Source organism: Phyllostomus discolor, chromosome 1 (assembly GCF_004126475.2).
Source record: "Phyllostomus discolor isolate MPI-MPIP mPhyDis1 chromosome 1, mPhyDis1.pri.v3, whole genome shotgun sequence".
NCBI lineage: Eukaryota > Metazoa > Chordata > Mammalia > Chiroptera > Phyllostomidae > Phyllostomus > Phyllostomus discolor.
The window spans coordinates 176,452,514-176,471,873 of record NC_040903.2 but is presented as its reverse complement, the minus strand read 5'-3'; the positions used below and the strand labels follow the sequence as shown (position 1 = coordinate 176,471,873).

Genomic DNA, 19,360 nt, shown 5'->3' with positions numbered 1-19,360 from the left:
AAACAAATAAAATTAGGGGATTAAAATGAAAAAAAAATCGACTAATTCAAAAACTTTTGAGCAGTGGAAAAAATGTCTTAATAGGTGTATTACATCAAATGGAGAGTACTTTGAAGGTGACTGAAGTTCAAACATGTATGGATAAATACACAATTTTTTATCAATAAATTACGGGGGATTTGGGGTCCCCCTCCTTTTGCATACTGATTACTTGATTTTCAAGAATAGAGAATGAAAACAGTAACTTTCCATTGGAGAAACCTGGCTGATACCATCCTATCCAAATGACCAAGGTTCACACCGCTACTTCTATCAGACTGACACCATGTACTCACTGAGATGATGCAATAAGAAGGACATTTGACCTCCTTGTTCTTCTTCCCAAAAGCTCATTACCCCAATCTAATCATGAGAAAAAATCAGACAGACCCAAATTGAGGGACATTCTACAGAATACCTGACAAGTACTCCTCAAAACTGTCAAGGTCAAAAACAAATGAACAAAACAAACAAACAAACAAACAAAAAACCCCAAAACCTGCCACGGGCCTGAGGAGACTAAGAGACAGGATGATTAAATGCAGTGCAGGACCTCCATGGAACCCCGGGACAGAAAAAGGACAGTAATGAAAATCTGGTGAAATCCAAATAAAGTCTGAACTTTAGTTAGTGATAATGTACCAGTGTTGATTTTTTCGTTTTGATGTGTGTCCGGTGATTACATAAGATGGCACTAGGGGAATCTGGAGAATGGTATACAGGAACTCTGTATTATATTTGCCACTTTCCTGTAAATCTAAAATTATTCCAAAATAATAAAGTGGGTTTTAAACAGGAAGTTGCATTTCTATACACCAGAAATAATGTCTTGGAAATTTTAATTTTAAAAAGATGTAATTTACAGTAGCTGTAACCACCAAACAATAAATCAGCGTTTCCCTCACAGTGCTTAGTTCTCTCTTAGTTTTTTAAAAGGAAGACTGGGAAGAAGCATGGACAAAAATGATTAGGCACAAATCCCTATAGTGTGACAGGAAGGTCTGCTATCTTCGGTTTCGGCAGGAATAAAAAAAAAACAGTGGGGCCAATTCCAGCAGAAACAACAGTTCAACAGATATTCATGGAGTGCCTACTATGTGCCAGGTACTGTAGATTGTATATGCTTTAGAAATAAGTTACTTCTTTACTTTATACATTTTCCTTGAGGTGGAGTAGATCGCTGTTCACCCAAATCACTTAAGCTTTATTATTTCCCTCTTTTCACTATTTAAACATATCTATATCATTTTCTTTATGTCCACTAACAAAACGGATCTCACATTTTTGTGGCATTTTACAGCTTGCAAAGCACACATCTGTTATCTAACAGATTTATCCTGTGCATTACAGAAAAGTCTGGAGTAATGGTTAAGAACGTGGAGACTTCAGACTGAATGCAGGGATTGGAATAACACCATGTTTGACCTTGGCCAAGACTTCTTGGGTTCTGCAGCTAAAACATGGACGTAAAAACAGTGCCTACTTCACAGGTTGCTGGGAGAGAATTAAGTGGGTTATTTTGTATAAAGTGCTTAGTTTAGGACCTGACACAAATGAATGCTACGTGTTAGATAAACGCCTTACTGTCTATGTGAAGACGCTATGGCTTAGAAAGCTCTAATTTTTCTGTTATTCAACCAGTAATGCTCTTTGCATCACATACATAGTGGAACAGAAATAAATACCAAACTAAATAGCATAATTGGGAATCAGACAAAGGCATTCATGAACAATAAAAATGCACAAAGGAAACTTACAAAATCACCAATCGAGACCTCTGCCCAATTCAAGAATTCGATATGTAACTACCTACAGAATTTTCCTCTGAACAGTTCCAACAGGACTTGCTGCTTCAAGAAGTAACCTATTCCCCTTTTTGCAAACTCAAAACATTCTTGTCTCTTAGTTACATTGTTTCTAGTTCTGCTTAAAAATAATGCTAACTCTTCCTAGTACTTTCTATTTAATGTTTCACTTCATTTACTTCTTTTTTTATTGTTCAAGTACAGTTCCCCCCATCCTTCCCTACCACCCCAGCCCTCCCCACCTCCTTCCCGTTTCCACCTTCCCATGTTGTCCATGTGTCCTTTATAGTTGTTCTTCACTTCATTTACTTCTACACATCATTCTGTTTGACTTTAAAATAGCAAAATTCCTGTATGAGAAAAGAGATGGTACCTTTTGAAATGCCACAAAAGGAATGAAAAATTGATTTGAAAAAATTATGAAGGAGGACTTCCCCATTCTGGCAAAGGAAATAGATTTGCAGGAAGTCCAGGAAGCTCAGAGAGTCGCAAACAAGTTGAACACAAGGAAGCACACACCAAGGCATATCATACTTACCTTACCCAAGATTAAAAATAAGAGAATCTTAAAAGCAGCAAGTCAAAAGGAGAGAGTTACCTAGAAAGGAGTTCTCATAAGATTATCAGTTGATTTCTCAAAAGAAACCTTGTAGGTAAGGAGGAGCTGGAAAGAAGTATTCCAAGTCATGAAAGGCAAGGACCTAACATCTAAGATTACTCCATCCACCAAAGCTATCATTTAAAATTGAAGGGCAGATAAAGTGCTTCCCAGATAAGGTCAAGTTAAAAAAGTTCATCACCAAGCCCTTATTATATGAAATGTTGGAGGAACTTATCTAACAAAAAGAAGATGATCGAAACTATGAACATTAAAATGACAACAAACTCACAACTGTCAACAACTGAACCTAAAAAAAATAAAGACAAAAACAAACTAAGCAAACAACTAGAACAGAAGCAGAATCACAGAAATGGAGATCACATGGAGGGTTATCAGTGGGGAGGGGGAAGGAGGGATATGGGGGGAAAGGTACAGGGAATAAGGAGCATAAATGGTAGGTACAAAACAGATGGGGGTGGGGGGAGGTTAAGAATGGTATGGGAAATGAAGAAGCCAAAGAACTTATATGTAAGACCCATGGACATGAACTAAGGTAGGGGAATGCTGGTGGGATATGGGGTACAGGGCAGAGGGGAATAAAAGAGAAAAAAATGGGACAACTGTAATAGCATAATCAATAAAAAATATTTTAAAAAAAGATCCCAATCTTTTCTTTTTTAGAATACATAGAACAGTGTAAGTCAATTCATTACATCTGAGATAGTATTTTAAAATTTGTTCTTATAAAGATTCCATATGATCCCCAATTCAAGTTTCCCTTTTTAATTTATTAAAAATGAAGGCAAGCTTTCTTTTTAATTTTGAATCATCACACATTCATTATATGACAAATACTGGAACCACACAAAAAATTAGTAACACGTGGTTGTTCTCCAGCTCTGTGCAGAGAGGGTCTTTGTCAGAGTGGGCCTGTGTGCAGACCCAGAGCTGCCCGATTTTGCTGACGGGTGAAATGACTACGGTTTGCCCTCAGCCTGGCCAGTGCAGAACTATCTGTAGGAGGAATGAATGACTGTTGAGTGTAATCTGAAATTAAGTGACCTATTTAGAGGTTTATTCACAATGTCAAATTCTTTGTTCCTTTATTTTGCAAAATTTGGAGATTTGAAAGTATAAGAAACTAAAATTTTGGCTTCATCCCACAAAAAGATCTCAATACCATATATAAAGAAAGCTTACAGGATATCTACTTTTATGAATTATTTTCATCCAGTTCTTCAACATCTACTTTCTTGAAATAAATATATCTACTTTCATTAAATGGAGTTTTAAATTTATATCTATTTATTAGAGCATTGATACTGTATATTTTTATTCTTCCTTTGGGGTTTGGGTAAACAACTTTTTAGGTATGATTTTAAATAATCCACTTAAGTGAAAACAAAGTAAAATGATTCACTTTGTGTTTAATAAATTCAATGTTCCGTTTATAGATGGATTGTTATAAAATTACTGATATATTCTAGCAGAAGCAGTAAACGTTATGTCAAATGACTGCTTAAAAAATCATACTCTGTAGCGTTAATGATGTTACCTTAACACACCAGCTTCAGGGGCTGCATAATTGTTTCTGCCAACCCATAAATTTTTGAGTAACAACAAAATTATTGTGATTTTTCTTACTAAATAATTCATACATTACAAAGCATGTATGTAACAAGGTCCATGAATCACTAAAGTATATAATGATCATATATCTATTGACATATCTCTTTTCATAAGATGAATTCAAATAGATTTATGTATTTAGGTTAACTAAAAAATACTGCATTTATAAGGTTCATAATTCTATCATCATCAACAAAAAAACTTCTTATCGCCTTTAAGAATACAGCTTTCATGATTGGCTTTTAAAAGCTGAAAGCTTTTGTTTGTCAAAATCCTTGTGTTCAAGCTACTTTTCATGAAGTTTTACAGCCTTTAAATTGATACTATAAATATCTCTGATGATAAATTAATAATATAATGGAGTACTATGTTCATAAACTGTATTTAAAATGATATAAGTGCAACTAAAATAGCTATAAGCAATGCTATATAAAACCTCATTCTAGTAGTAGCTGATATCCTTTATCCAGCAACTAGGGTCTAAAAAAAGATATTTTCATTTACCAACATTGTACATACTTTTCTCTATGTAATCTCAAACCAAGTATATCATTTTCTTTATGCTACTAAAAATTATCCCAAGTGAGATTTCTTTTACTTAATTAAAACTAGGTTTCACAACTAATTTTTTTTATAATTCCAAGACTGCAACATATGAAATGATGTTAAATTCACCTTTTACATAACATTTTTTCAAACTTAGTTATTTTCTGTAGAAATCATGCAGTTATATTTTAAGTCGTATTGAATCCCTTACTAACTTTTTAAAATTGTTTTTGTCCATGGATACACAGACACAAAATTAACCACGTTACAGTGCACTGTTCAGTGGTACCATGTGCATTCACATCACTGTGCAGCCGTCAGTGCCTCCGTCCCCAGCGCTCGCTTCATTGTGCGAAGTCGAACCTCTGTACCCACTGAACACTAACTGCCCATTCCTCTTCCCCTGTACTAGTTTTTTAGTTTTTTAACAGGTTTACTCATAGACAATTTACATGCCATACAATACATCCTTTGAAAGTGTAAAATTCAGTGTCTTGAGTATGGTCAAGAGTAGTGCAACCATCACCAACCACATCAATTTTAGAGCAGTTTCGTCACCCCCAAAGAAACCCCATGCCCATTAACAGTCGCTCCTCATCTCCTCCCAACCTCTCTAGCCCTAAGCTATTGCTAGCCCACTTTCTGTTCCTCTAGGTTTGCCCATTCTGGACATTCCATGTAAGTGGACTCACACAATTTATGACTGGCTTCTTTCACTTAGCATAATGTCTTCAAGCTTATCAGTGCTGCATATATCAGCACTTCATTCCTTTTTCTGGCCAAACAATATTCCATTGTGTAAATATGCCATATTTTATTTATCCATTCATCAGTTGATGGATGTTTCAATGGTTTCCACTTTTTGGCTAGAATGATTAATGCTGCTCTGAACATTTGTGTACAAGTTTTTGGGTGAACATGTTTTCAAGTCTTTAGGGCATATACCTAGGAGTATAATTGCTAGGTCATAATGTAACTCCATGTTTAATATTTTACTGCCAAACTTTTCCAAAATGACTGCACCATTTTGCATTCCCAATGACAAGGCATAGGGGCTCCAATTTCTCCACATCCTTGACAACACTTACTGTCTTTTTGATTCTAGCCATTCTAGTGGGTATGAAATGGTATCTCATTGTGGTTTTGATTTGCATTTTCCTGCTAGTTAATGTTGAACATCTTTGTTAATATTGGACATCTTTCTATGTGCTTGGTAGGCATTTGTGTAACTTCTTTGGATAAATGTCTGCTCAAATCTATTTCCATATTTATTATTTTTTAAAGATTTTATTTATTCATTTTTAGAGCGAGGGTAAGGGAAGGAGAAACAGAAGAAGAGAAACATCAGTGTGTGGTTGCCTCTCACATACCCCCTATTTGGGGACCTGGCCCATAACTGACCCCATGTGCCCTGACTGGGTATGGAGCCAGTGGCACTTTGGTTTACAGCTCACGCTCAGTCCACTGAGCCACACCAGCCAGGGCCCAAATCTATTTTTAAATTAGATTGTTGTGTTATGAATTCTTTATATATTCTTGTTACAAGTCCCTTATTAAATACATAATTTGCAAATTATTTTCTCCCATTCCGTGTCTTTTCATTTTCTTTCTTTTTAAAAAATATTTTTACTTATTTTTAGAGAGAGGCAAAGAGAGGGAGAGAAGCATCAATGTGTGGTTGCTTCTCACACTCCTCCTACTGGGGACCTGGCCTGCAACCTAGGCATGTGGCCTGACTGGGAATTGAATCAGCAACCTTTTGGTTCACAGGCTAGCACTCAATCCACTAAGCCACACCAGGCAGGGTATCTTTTCATTTTCTTGGTAGCATCCTTTGAAGCACAAAAATTTTTAATTTTGAAGTCCAATTTTTAAAATTCTTTTATCATTTGACTTCACAAACTTTTACACTTTCCCAAAGTAGGAGAATTTTGTAGTTTTTATGTGAAATCGGTTTCTTTACTAGGAAGCTAACTGAACTTTTAGAAATGCATTTACTAACACCAATCTAGATTTACTTATTCCCAGTTGTATTAAATGTACTCTCAATTAGCAGAACAGAGTTCTGAGAAGTAGCTGGATGGCCAGGCTTGTGTCAGCGGAAACATTTTCATTTAAAGAAAAAAATTCTCACATCTGATCTCCACTTTATATTAGAAACATACTCTGTGGACTGTGGTCGCTGCCGGTAACACTTCTTATTGTTGGGAAAGCTCTTGTGAAATATTTATCAAGCACATAAAATGGTAAAAAGTGAAATATAGTAATTAAGATTTGTGTTCTATCGATTGTGTAGCTAAAGTAATTTTTCATTACTAACATAAGATTTAATAAGTATAAGTAGTTAAAGATTCTGACTTGGCACTAGTCATTAACATGTAATTGAACTAGTAAAAAAGATCAGTTAAAGTTGCGTTGATTACCACCTTATCTTTGAAAGGCAATTAGAAACCTCAATCATTGCAACAAGATTTGATTGTGCAGCCTTTATTGGACATTGATCTTTCAGCAAAGTGCAGTTACATTTTCCATTAATTTACAGTAACACAGTTTAACTTTGATACCCTAGACTGTTGACCCAGGTGAGATGTAATGCTAAGTACTTGTTTAGGTTAAGATGCCCGCAAACATTATTTCACTCTGAATGGCAAGTGCTGAAAAAGAGTAGATACCTGATCCAGTAGCTTTAGGATAAAGTTTCTGTTATCTGCATTAGCTTTTAAAAGAAATGAAACCAAGATCCTTGTCTTTATGCCCCCCCAGTCATTCAAACATCATTCATCAAGAGTTATTTCATGAAGAATTATAAATGTTCTGTGACTATAGTTTTGAGATAATAGAAATAAAAATGACAAAATAAAATGTCTATATAAAAAGATAAATATATGGTGTTTTTTTTTAGAGAAACATCGATTTGTCCTGTTCATTTATGCATTCATTTATTGTTTCTTGTATGTGCTCTGATTGGGAATGGAACTTTGGAGTATCAGGCCACAATGCTCTAACCAACTGAGCTACCCAGCCAGGGCTAATACATATGACTTTTAAGAATTAAAACTGTTTCAATTTTTACTGAAGTCAATAATAAAATTAGTGACTAAATATGTGTGATGAAAGAAAATATATTTTAAGACATTAGAACTGAGAAACTAGGGATTTTTATATTATTTTTAAAAGATTTTATTCATTTATTTTTAGAGAGGGGAAGGGAGGAAGAAAGAGGGAAATATCAATGTATGTTGGCCTCTCATGCGCCCCCTACTGGAGACCTGGCTCACAACCCAGGCATGTGCCCTGACTGGGAATCGAACCTTGGGTCTCGGGCTGGCACTGAGCCATAGCAGCCAGGGAGGGATTTTTATATTACTGTAGCAACTTTTTTCACGCTCCCAACTCTGTAACTTCACCTTTATGGTGGTTCATCACTTACACAGAAACTAAGAACTTTGACTAGAAATTTCTTCCAATACTGAATAATTGATTTTTATAGAAATAACAATAGGGTATAAGATTTTATACTAAAAACATATCATTAAAAATAATTTTGCCTGTATTATATTAAAGGCAAAATCCCATTAAAGAAATGTAGGCAAAAAAAAAAGAAGAAGTTGTCTTTGGCTATTTCATCGACTAAGAAAACTGCTATCTGGGAGGCTGGGGTCTGCACGGAACCCTTTTTGTCATCAGAGGCTCCCAGTATGTTCACACACACATGCGCACAAGGCGCCGTCAGTGTGTGCTCCTTCCTCCTCTCACATGGTCTTAAACATCTATTAATGAAGTCTTCTAAGTATACATGAATACATATGGAATAGAAGAATGAGGATTACAAAAACAGCTTTTACTGAAATAAAGGTAAAACTACATGTGCTTACACGCATATTCACAATACATGTTAAGATAGAAAGGTTTCCTGTTTTGTCCTCAGATCACAGGTGGAAAAACAGAAAACACAAAGGAATAGTAGTTATTGGTCTGATGTTAAAAGGTGGCGCTTGATAGTAAAAATAGAATCAATCTCCTGACTTCTAGCATTTATACTTTCTCCTTTTTAGGCCACAATGCTTCTATGTAATATACAAATTTAAAGGAAAAAACCCTTAAAACATTATTACTGTTCAATGGGGAGCTTTTTCCCCCCAAAAGGTTTACCACAAGACTTAATAAATCCAATGAATGATATTTTAATAGCTGAACCATGCCCTTAGCCATCACTGAGTTCATCCTTCACCATGATCAACTCCACAAGAGCAGGAGGTCTATTGATTTTCATGTAATACAAGAAAATATTACATTTGCTTAATTGTTGCACAGTGAGCACATCAGATGAGAAATCAAGGCTCTATTTAATGCTGCAAGCAGCAGAGAATTACAGAGATCAATAGGGTAGTTTGTCAAGGATGTTCTCCAAGGAGACTTACCTATCACTGTATGGACAAGAAGTCACACTGACTACAGCTATTGAAAAACAGGTAAGCAGAGTCAGCAGCACAAATTATCAGAAATCAAACAGGCCAGTGTGAAAAGAAGTGCAACTATACTGAAAAGCTGTATTTATGGTTTGGTAATTAAAAACCATTTTATCAGCCTTGTGTTGGGACCAAACCTTTGCAACAAGTATTGACAAGACCAGCAGCAATGAAGGAGCCATATCTGACTTAAAACTTATAAGCTATAGTTATTTAACTCTGCCCATTACAGAGGAAATCAGTTCTAGCCTTCCTTGCAAAATGCTAATAGTCAGTTTTATTATTAATGAAGCTTAATGTAACACTATCTCCTTTGTGTAAGCCATTCATTTAACTAGTGTCAAGTATATTCTTCTGAACTAAATATATTGGCCTAAGTACTTCCTTGATTAAAGTGTTACTTAGAATTGCTTTCAGACAAGTGAACAGTACATATATTTGAAGAACAGTTCACTCTCTGTAGCTCATTTAAAATGACTACCTTTAACAAAGCCAGTTTCTATTACTTCATTATTCTGGTACTTTCACCTCAATCACTTCCACACACTTTCTCTGCTGATTTGCCAGAAGCAGCACCCAAATGTCAGTTAGATTGAGTTTTATAAAATATTTTGCTACAAAAAATGTGTAAAAGTTGGAATATCGCAACACATTAACATAAAATAATATATAATGTAAGTTTGTAATTACGGGAGAGCTCATAAATCTTAAACACCCATTGGTTCAGAAATTAAAGTTCTACTTAGTTCTCCCTAAATTACTCCAAATTTCTGAAATCTACCATTCATCTGGGTATTTTGTAAGTACCCCCAAGGATAAAATTTTTTAATGACTTTGCTTTCAAAAATGCAATTAACTTAATAAAATTCTAATGCAAAACTGCCATCAGGTCTTTAAAATTTCAGCCCACTTCCCATCACCAATAAGGCTATGGATATGTACCATTTCAGCTAATTGCTTTTATAAACAGTCATTGAATTTATTTTTCTGGGTCTTTTTAGATCTTAATTTTATCACCATGCTATTTTAACTATTAATAAGTCTTAATTTCATTCATCTTGCTGCATTTACATTAACCAGTGTATTATTATAGTTGGTATTGGAGTCTTCAGGCAATAAGAAAATAAACTAACAAACAAAATAGAAATGAACCCATAGATACAGAGAACAGGCTGATGGCTGTCGGAGGGAAGCAGGGTTAGGGAGCTGGGTGAAAAAGGTGAAGGGATTAAGCAAAGGAGAAAAAAAACCCCTCATGGATAGACAACAGGATTGTGATTAGCAACTGGAGAGGGGTTTGGGGGTGGTAGAAGAGGATGGGGGGTAAAATGCTGGTGGAAGGAGACTTCACTGGGGGTGGTGAACACACAATACAACATACAGATGATGTAGTACAGAATTGGACACCTGCAACCTATATAATGTTATTTACCAATGTCACCTCAATAAATCCAATACAATTTTTTAAAAATAGTTTCAACATTATACCCAGACCTCTTATCCAGGTAAATGGCACAAGGGCTTTAACAAATTTCCACTTAAAATCCTGGCAGCTGAATGGTTTAGTTTTCAGATAGCAATTAGAATTCTCATCAATTTTGGGTTTACCAATGGTATATTATCTCTACAATATATCCTAAAACCCCCTACTTCTTTTTCCAATATTATATAAAAGATTTTCCTTTTCATTCTTTGTGTGGGTGTATTTTCTCTTCAAAGAAAATTTTTTAATACCTAACTATAGAATCTATATGTTATAAGCATTTTTATCTGTAGTTTAATCTAGTTATATGGAAATAAAATAGTGTAAGTATCATGTGTTTCTAGTTCCCACTGGCTAAACAGAGTGTGTGTGTATATGTGTGCATAAAATATATAACAATGTATGACAAGCTTTGCCTCTTGAGGGCCATGATTCATTTTAAAGAACCGGACAATGCAGAAAGAACAAGATATTTGCAAAAGTTTAATTTCAAAGGATCAAAAATAAATATTGCACATACACATGAGAAAATCCACTAATATTTATGTTTTACAATGCACACTTTCAATACATGGCACCTTCATCTTCTTTATTTAGAAAGTAAACTGTTACTGGTCCATAACTGGTGTGCACAGTCTCTGTGACTCTAGCAAATAACCAGGAGCCAAGTCCATATAATAAAGTTGGAATACCTAAAAAACAAACCAATATGTTATTTCAAAACACCAATGCTCATTAATCATGCACCCATATATTTGTCATGATACAAATCACACTTTAGCAATGTCAACAGATTATAAAATAAAGTTATAAAAACATTCATAAATATTGACTCTGAGAGCTTGATTTCATCTATTTGTGCAACATGGTAACAACTACATGAGCCTAGAGATTTTTCAAACTATAGATAGGGCTGGTAGAAATTTTAATTCAGAGCACTTTACAAGCACTAAGTAATTACCTCCAAGTAATTATGAAGTAATTCTATATTCTCTTCACAAATAAGCAAACAGGGAATACTGGTTAATTTAGTGGCAGGTACTCCTGGTTGAGCTCCAGTCACTAAGTCGACTTTACTGTGCTTTAAGTAAGACAGTGCCATTGATGGCTGAAGTAATATGCTTTGTACAACTTAAAAAGAAACTGGGTCAAACAGCTGTCTTCAAAACTGAGGCAAAACTTGACTCTAAGGACGATTTTAGTAATGATAACAAGCATGAGAAATTATCCCACTAGTATGTTTACATTTGATTTAAAAACAATCTTGTTAACCTATTTGAAATGGGTACATAATAGACTCCACCAACGTGTTTCTTCCTTGGAATATTCCTGTGTCATAAGATTTTGCTGACATATTTAAGATTAGCTGCCATTTGGGACATGAAACTAAACATACACCACACCGAGATTCGGACATGCACATGATCACTCATATGCATATGAGACTGTGTTGGACACAAACTTTCATGATTCCTATCTTTTTTAAGGCATTTATTTAAAATCAATGACCATTACCATAATAAAACATGTATAAAACAACAGGCACACAAATCAATAACAAATATTGTACGCTCTACACAAATATTAGTTTTATTGCTCTCATGTAGGAATTGGACAGAAAATGGCAATTTAAAGAAAGAGCCGTACATTTGGAAAAGCTTTTTCTTTCTAGTTAACAGGGAAATCAACACATGCTCAGGATTAATATTGGTAGCTTTTTTTCTTATTTTTCTGCAAGAGTATATTTGCTGTGTTATGCTCTTCTTGAGTGTATAAGTGCATTGAGCTATTTTGTGCTTGTTCCCTGAAGCTGCATTCCAGCCACTGTAATGCCAAAGATTAATCAGGAGAAGCATCACTAGCTGGCAAGGAGAAGAGGCAAAATGCCCCTTCAAGCTGGCACCTCTCTATTTTTAGGACTATACTGGGTCACAGCTTGTCACTATCACAGGGTTCCCTGGAATGCCTTAGAAACCTTTTACTGTATATTACCTTCTTTACCCGAAAGCATCCCTAAATACCCCAAGGGAATGTCACAAAATATCCACAGAAGCTAGCAACATAAAGCTAGCTATAAATCATTTAGCCAGAAAGAAAAAAAAAACCACCCCAAAAACAAAAAAGGCAAATGGGACATGGGGTGGGGCAGTGGACGAGAGAAGAAAAAAAAACAAAACAAACAGGTAGAAGTGGGCAAAGCAGAGGGAGCAGTTGAAACAAAAACTAAATTTAAAATATGATATCACAGCTTCAAAAGCTGAAAATCAAACAAGTGAGGAAAACAGGCTGTAAAAACAATGATTGATTTTCTAATATACTGAGAGTAAAATATGCCTTTTAAACCAATTCTAAGGACATAAGGAACAGCTGGTGACACTATTTTGTTTGTTTTATAGTATTTACTACAGTTTTCAGTTAAATATTGACACTTAAAAAATCACACAAATAGTTAATTTTTTTTTAGCTAAAATGGAGGACTGATCAAAGATTAGTAGCTAATAACTACATTATCTCTTATTCAGAAACTAAGAACCATCACCAATAATGCTGTTTGATAGGGGATTGAGTTGTGATAAAGGAGTCAGAAATTATATATATACACACACACATATATATGTATTCTTTCCTGCAGTCTATTTGATACAGTCGGGCTAAAACACTACATGGGAGGAGTTGCCACTTGTACTACATAATTTTCACATTAGAAAAACATAGTTTTCTTTATATCACATATGCTTTAAAGTCTTTAAGATTCCATGAAAAATTAATTTTGGGGGCCTTTTGAAACATATAACATCAAAATGAACCCAAAAGTCAGTCCTTTGCATAATAAATCATTTTGAGTCAGCTGAACAGTAGGTAAACAAACCACTGTCAAATTAAGCACTTAAAAAAAATTAGAACTTCAAGCAAGTCTCTGATTACCCATTCATTCCAACGGTAAGTTGCTTTTCTTAAATCTCAATCTACTTCCCAGCAGGATACCCAGACTGATAAACCATCAGTAAAATGTCAGCTTCCACAGAAGGAAAGGCAGAGGAGAAAAAAAAACAAATGGGTAAGAGAGTAATCTTTATTATTTACAAAATGTAAAACTGAATTACTCTGATAATTTCTAATTTGGAAGGGAAGACAACAGATAAAAGCTTGAGTATTTTTATTAATAGACTCTGTATTTGATGATCCAGAGGGGCAACTGTACATCACAGAGCAGGAAAGAATTCTATTATCTAATGCGCATTCCCTGCCTTCTAACAAAACTATAAAATAAACAGTACAAAACTGGGGAGTACATTACTCTTTAAAAAGTCCATTCCTTTTATCAACGCTAATCCAATTAAAGCATACGTGAGCAGAAAGTTTTTCTTTTTGTTTAACTTAAAACTCTTATTCCCATCTAAGCAGGATTTTAGAATTTCTAAAAGATCTCAAAGACCATTCAATAACTCTTCAACCTTCTATCCCCCATAAAAAATTACAACTGTTTCTTTCTTCAAAAGGTTTACCTTTCTATGTTGGAATGTTCTGGGTATCCTACTTTTCTTTGAATTTCTGTCTATCTAAACAAGAAGCCCCTAATCATTTAGGTGTTCCTAAAGTATTAAGTTTTAAATGGTGAAAAGTTAAAACAAAAAAAAAGCATTCGGCTCATGTTATCCTTTTCCTCCCATTCTACTTTCCTAACCTATTATTTATTCTTTACATTTGGAAGGAATGATTTTTTTCTGATTCTGCAAAGTAGAGTAAACTTTTATAAAAAACTTACTCTTCTTGAATCTAGTCATCATGCCAGTCTTTCCAAATAATTATAAGTTGAATTTTCTACGTCACCTCACCGTCTCACCTGTTATCATCCTCAAAATTAGGTGGGCATGCTCTCTCTATATAGTCTGTTAGTCAAAAGACATGTTTTAAAGGATTACACGTTGCTAAATAACCTGCTCCTTATTGGACTGAACCCAGGACAATCCCAGAGGGTAATGATTCAAAAACGCCATAGCTGACATATGTGAGTTATTACAAGCAAAAATATACATACCACATTTAAATTTAATGAGCAATCAGACTATATTACGCGAATGCAGTTGCTTTAGTTTTAATTCTAATTTTAAAAACCTGATTGGGCAACATAGTTCAGCTCCCACGTCTAGATTTTGAATTACTGAAATCTGGATTAATTTGGTATCAGCTATTAATAGGTTCAAAACATCTTGAGGCCTATTTTTCACTGACCTATAAAAGATACCCCACATCAATGTTCAAGCCTCTTCTGTCATTAGCCAAAAGGAAATAAGCATCCAGCAAGAGTAAATACTATCAGAATTAGAATATTCCCATGAAAACCTACAAACACTAAAGAGGCAAAGTCTTTTCACTATCTTTTAGGCCTATGACCTGAGGAAACCAACATGACACCGGTGAAAACCTTTAGTACTATTAGTAAAAGGAACCTGAATGGCACCCCATATCAAGAAAACAAAGAAATTTAAAAGCAGTTCAAGTTTTTAAAATATGACTGCAGGCGCAAAGTATGTTCCTGGGACAAATCCTGTCGTGCAGACATTTTTTTTTTTAACTTGAAAGCCACTTTCCAGTGGCTTACACTTTCCTCCTTGCTGCCCAATGTAGGGGTCCTCCCAGTTAACAGCACAGGAATGGTGATGGAATGCCCCCTCCCCACGGTGATCCCTCAGTACAGGCCTGTTGACAACGCCCACTTTCCTGGGACAACTTAGCCCCGATAAGCACCAACTGGCTGAGGACTACAAAAGACCAGAGTCAAGGGCAGTGCTAGAAGGGTGCTGTCTGGTGGGACGCGGAGGCAGGGAGGCAGTGTCTGAAAAACCCAACAGCACGGGGCGAGCGCGTGCGCCGGGGAGAGCCTGCACCTGGCCGAAGCAGGGCTCCTCCGGAGCCAACACAGTCTGACCTTGGGCCGGGGTCTTGACCTCTGACGAGGTTCGTCGGCGTGCTTTTCAAACAGTGGGGCCGTCGGCGGCGGGACTGCCTCACCCGCCCAGGCCACTCACCGAGGTTGACGACCTTGAGCGCCGTGAAGAACCGATCCTGCTGGGCCAGGTCCTGCCAGGGGGCCTTGGAGCAGTGATACTTGATAAAGGGGAAGCAGCCCGTGCGCAGAATGTGGTAGTTGGCGCCCTGCACCGGCCAGTTGAAGTGCGAGAGGCCGAACTGGTCGTTGCGGACGGCGCTGTAGGGCACGCAGAAGGAGGTCCAGTGCGGCAGGCGTCGCTGCAGCAGGTGCTGCGTCAGCACCTCCGAGGCGCGGGGCTTCGGGCGGGAGGCGGCGCCCGAGGCCCAAGGCCGGCTCAGCAGCAGCCGCAGCGCGGCCTCGTGGGCTTTCCGCGCGGCCTCCATGGCCAGCCTCGCCCGCGTCCCCGCCCCCCAGACGCCGTGGGGCGCGCTCTGCCGGGGGCGGGGCCGCCGGAGCGCGCGCCCGCGCCCACCCGGGGCGAGCGGCAGGAACACTCCACGAGCCCCGCGCGAGTGCGCGACAGATCCCGGGGAGCGGCAGCGCGTGCGCACGAAGGTCCCGCGGCCTGCCGGAGGGAGCAGTGCGGGCCGGCGTGGGCCCGGTGATTGGCCCAGCGGGGTGAGAGGCAGCAGCGCAGAGAAGGTGGCAAAACGGCCACATTGACCTCGTGTAGCCCTGGGCTGGGGGAGGGCGTGGGGGGGGGGGCGTTTATCAGTCTGGGGATGAGGAAAGTTAAGGCTTAAATAACTTGACCGCGTTAGAGAGCAACAGAACTCACACCCGCCTCCTAGGCTCTGGCTCAAGTGACATCCTTAAGTGGGCGTTGTCGAGGAAACCTGGCAGAAGGTGTCCTCAGGCTGGTGGGTTGAAAGCAGAGCCCCCGGGTTTGCATTGGCTCCGGAGTCAAGGAGAATTATTATGTTTAGGTCTTCGTGGTGGTGTTCACTGTTTTAAGTCCCAGATATTTCAAAATGAAAAAGTTTATTTTTAAAAAACGTCCCATGTCTTTCCGTGTGCCACCGATGATCTCTCTCCTTAGAGCCTAGTGGATGCCAGACCAGGGGTGTTTTAGTTACAAACCTTTATAATCTTCAGTCACCCATTATCAATCTATTTAGGAAAACAAACTGTGCTGCCTCTTGAGATAACTTACACACCTGCTTTCTAAGGAAGCCTTTTCTCTTATTTTCCTAAACTTACCTTATTTGTAGAAACCATATGTAAATAAGATGGTGTGTCTGGAAAGCACTGTATGTAAATGAATAATTATGTGTTAACATCACATAATTACACTGGTTTCAACACCAATGTTGAAACTCAAGAGGAATGTAGGATTGTGTGGCTAGTTCGTATGTTCTCCAGTGTTTATTGATTCATGCAACAGTGATCGAGCACACACTACCATGTGCTAAATCTTGGAGGAACTTGCAGTTATGCAAACAGCTTGAACTTTACCTTATTCCCCATTAGATAGCAGTTTTTAAAAGTTTCTAGGTGGAGGCATGATGTGGTTAGATTGACACAGAAATGGCTAGAGGGAGGCTGAGACAGGAGTCAGGGAGGTGATTCGGTACTTTGATTTTCAAATTAAATTTTTTAAAAAGTGTCGGGGTCCTTTTTCAAACAGTCACAGAACCTCATCATAGTAGATGGAAACTTGTGTTTTATTACTAAACATTTGTAAGTTCAAATTATTAACATTAACTTTATAGGTAAATAAAAAACAAAACAATAAGGCTGGTTTGTTGCTGTCTTGGGGTGTTTTTCTTTTTGTTTTGTTTTTAGCAAAAGGAATTTATTGGAAGGAAGTTGGGTAGCTAAAATAACAAATAGCAAGTCTGCAGACCTAGCTCAGATAATGTATTTTTTGGCCCCAGTGCTACTGGACTCTTGACCCTGTTGTTCTGCACTCGAAATATTTTAAAGTGGGGGGTTTATGGAAAACAGTTGCAGTTATAACAGCCTAGGGACAGTTTATTTCTTATTCCTCTGTTTTGGTTATGTACTATCAAGAAAACCCTGATCCCTCCAGAGAAGTAGGTCCGAATAAGAGTGGTTTTTAAATGATTCACCCTGAAATCTTGGGCAAGTACTTTAATCACAAAGATGGCAGGTAGAGATTAATTCTGAGATCTACACTAAAATGATAACTTCAAATTAATGTGTGGGCAGTTTTGAAATGTGTTAAATTTTGGCATTAAATCATTTTTGGCAATATAAAAATCTATTTTAAAAATGAAAACAAATAAAATATTTGTGAAGCCTCAAGTATGTCTCAGAAACCCTAGATTCAGTGGGACATAAGGTAAAAATCACTGATGAAGACAAACAGAGATTTAAGGTTACACTGTATTATTTCATGGAGTCTTGGGGAAAGGATTGGGAACTGAAGGATTCCTGCTGGAAGATGCTCTCTTGGGAAAACCTCATTAGTGATGATAATTTCCCTAATCCAAGGCTCTTTGACTATCTCCCTCCTTTTTCTAAGGTAGGAAATTCCTACAGATAGCTGGAGGTCCACCTCCAGGTAGTCGATAATCACCCAAGAAATAGAAATTAAAACCACAGTGTAATATCATTACACACCCACAAGAGTGGCTAAAGTAGAAAAGATGGAAAGTAGTAAGTGGTAGTGCAGAAATGCAACTATTAGAACTTTTATACATTGCTGGCAACTGCTTTGGAAAAATTGGGGGATGTATGTGTGGTCTATCCAGAAAGTATCCTCCCATGTAGTATGAAAAATGAATGTGATGACCACACAGTACACATGCTCACTCAACGCATCTACCTCCTCCACTGATTAGTACAGTGAAGTCGTCATTGTTCACACATGCACATTCCAGTCCACTCTCCTTGGCTGCCAGATTACACTGATGTCATGTAAACTGTTCCTGTTATATTAACAATGGTAGGACTTTTCCAGACAAACCTTGTATATTACAGCTGAATATACAAACATACCTTCTTTTGTTTTGCTTTTAGCTTTATCGTGCTTTACAGATGTGATTTTACAAATTGAAGGCAAGACTCTCCACCAGCAAAATGATTACAAACCCTGTAGTATCTCTGAGCTATACCTGTATGAATTCCTTCTGACCCAGCAATCCACTCCTAGGTGTATGGTTACATTAGTGTGCTCAGGCTGCCATAGCAAAATACCACAGGCTGGGTGGCTAAACAACAGAAATTTATTTCTCACAGTTCTGGAGACTGGAAAATCCAATATCTGAGTGCCAGCCGATTTGGTTCTTGGTGGGAATTCTCTTTTTGGCTCGAAATTCAGTCTTGCTCTCTCCTTCCACAGCAGAGAGATAGTTCTGGTGTGTCTCTAACTCTTTTGATAAGGGCACCAGCCCTATTGGATTAGGGTCCCACCCTTATGACCTTATTTAACCTTTATCATTTCCTCAGGGATTCTATCTCCAAATACAATCACATTTGGTATTAAGGATTCAACATATGAATTCAAAAGGGACATAAACAGTCCATAACAATAACCAATAGAAATTATGTGCAAATGTTCTTCGAAAGACATACTGGAATATTCATAACAATATATTTGTAACATTTGACCTAGAACATATTCACATGCCCGTCAGCAGTAGAGCAAATAGACACATTGTGGCATATTCATATGACAGAATGTGGCACAGCAGTGAGAAGGAATGATCTGATCTAGAAGCACACACAATGTGTGCGAATCTCACACACATAAGAGTGAAAGAAGCCAACCATTAAAGTAATTACTATGTGATTTCATTTATATAAAGTATAAAAATTAGTCACACCTCA

General features: G+C 37.3%; 1 protein-coding gene across 1 annotated transcript; it reads right to left on the bottom strand.

Moving 5' to 3' along the window:
• Positions 1–11,040: 11,040 nt before the first annotated feature.
• On the bottom strand, positions 11,041–16,015 carry C1H15orf61 (chromosome 1 C15orf61 homolog). The gene is made up of 2 exons (XM_028506746.2): positions 15,603–16,015; positions 11,041–11,264 (listed from the first exon to the last, which is right to left on the bottom strand). Exons 1-2 carry the CDS (start codon positions 15,946–15,948, stop codon positions 11,137–11,139), a joined length of 474 nt encoding a protein of 157 aa, XP_028362547.1. The 5' UTR covers positions 15,949–16,015; the 3' UTR covers positions 11,041–11,136.
• Between the last annotated feature and the right edge of the window lie 3,345 nt (positions 16,016–19,360).

Coding starts and splice junctions, on each gene's coding strand:
- C1H15orf61 (XM_028506746.2), bottom strand. CDS start 15,948: ATGGAGGCCGCGCGGAAAGCCCACGAGGCCGCGCTGCGGCTGCTGCTG. Junction 11,265..15,602: donor GCTCAAGGTCGTCAACCTCG/GTGAGTGGCCTG, acceptor TTTGTTTTTTAG/GTATTCCAACTTTATTATAT.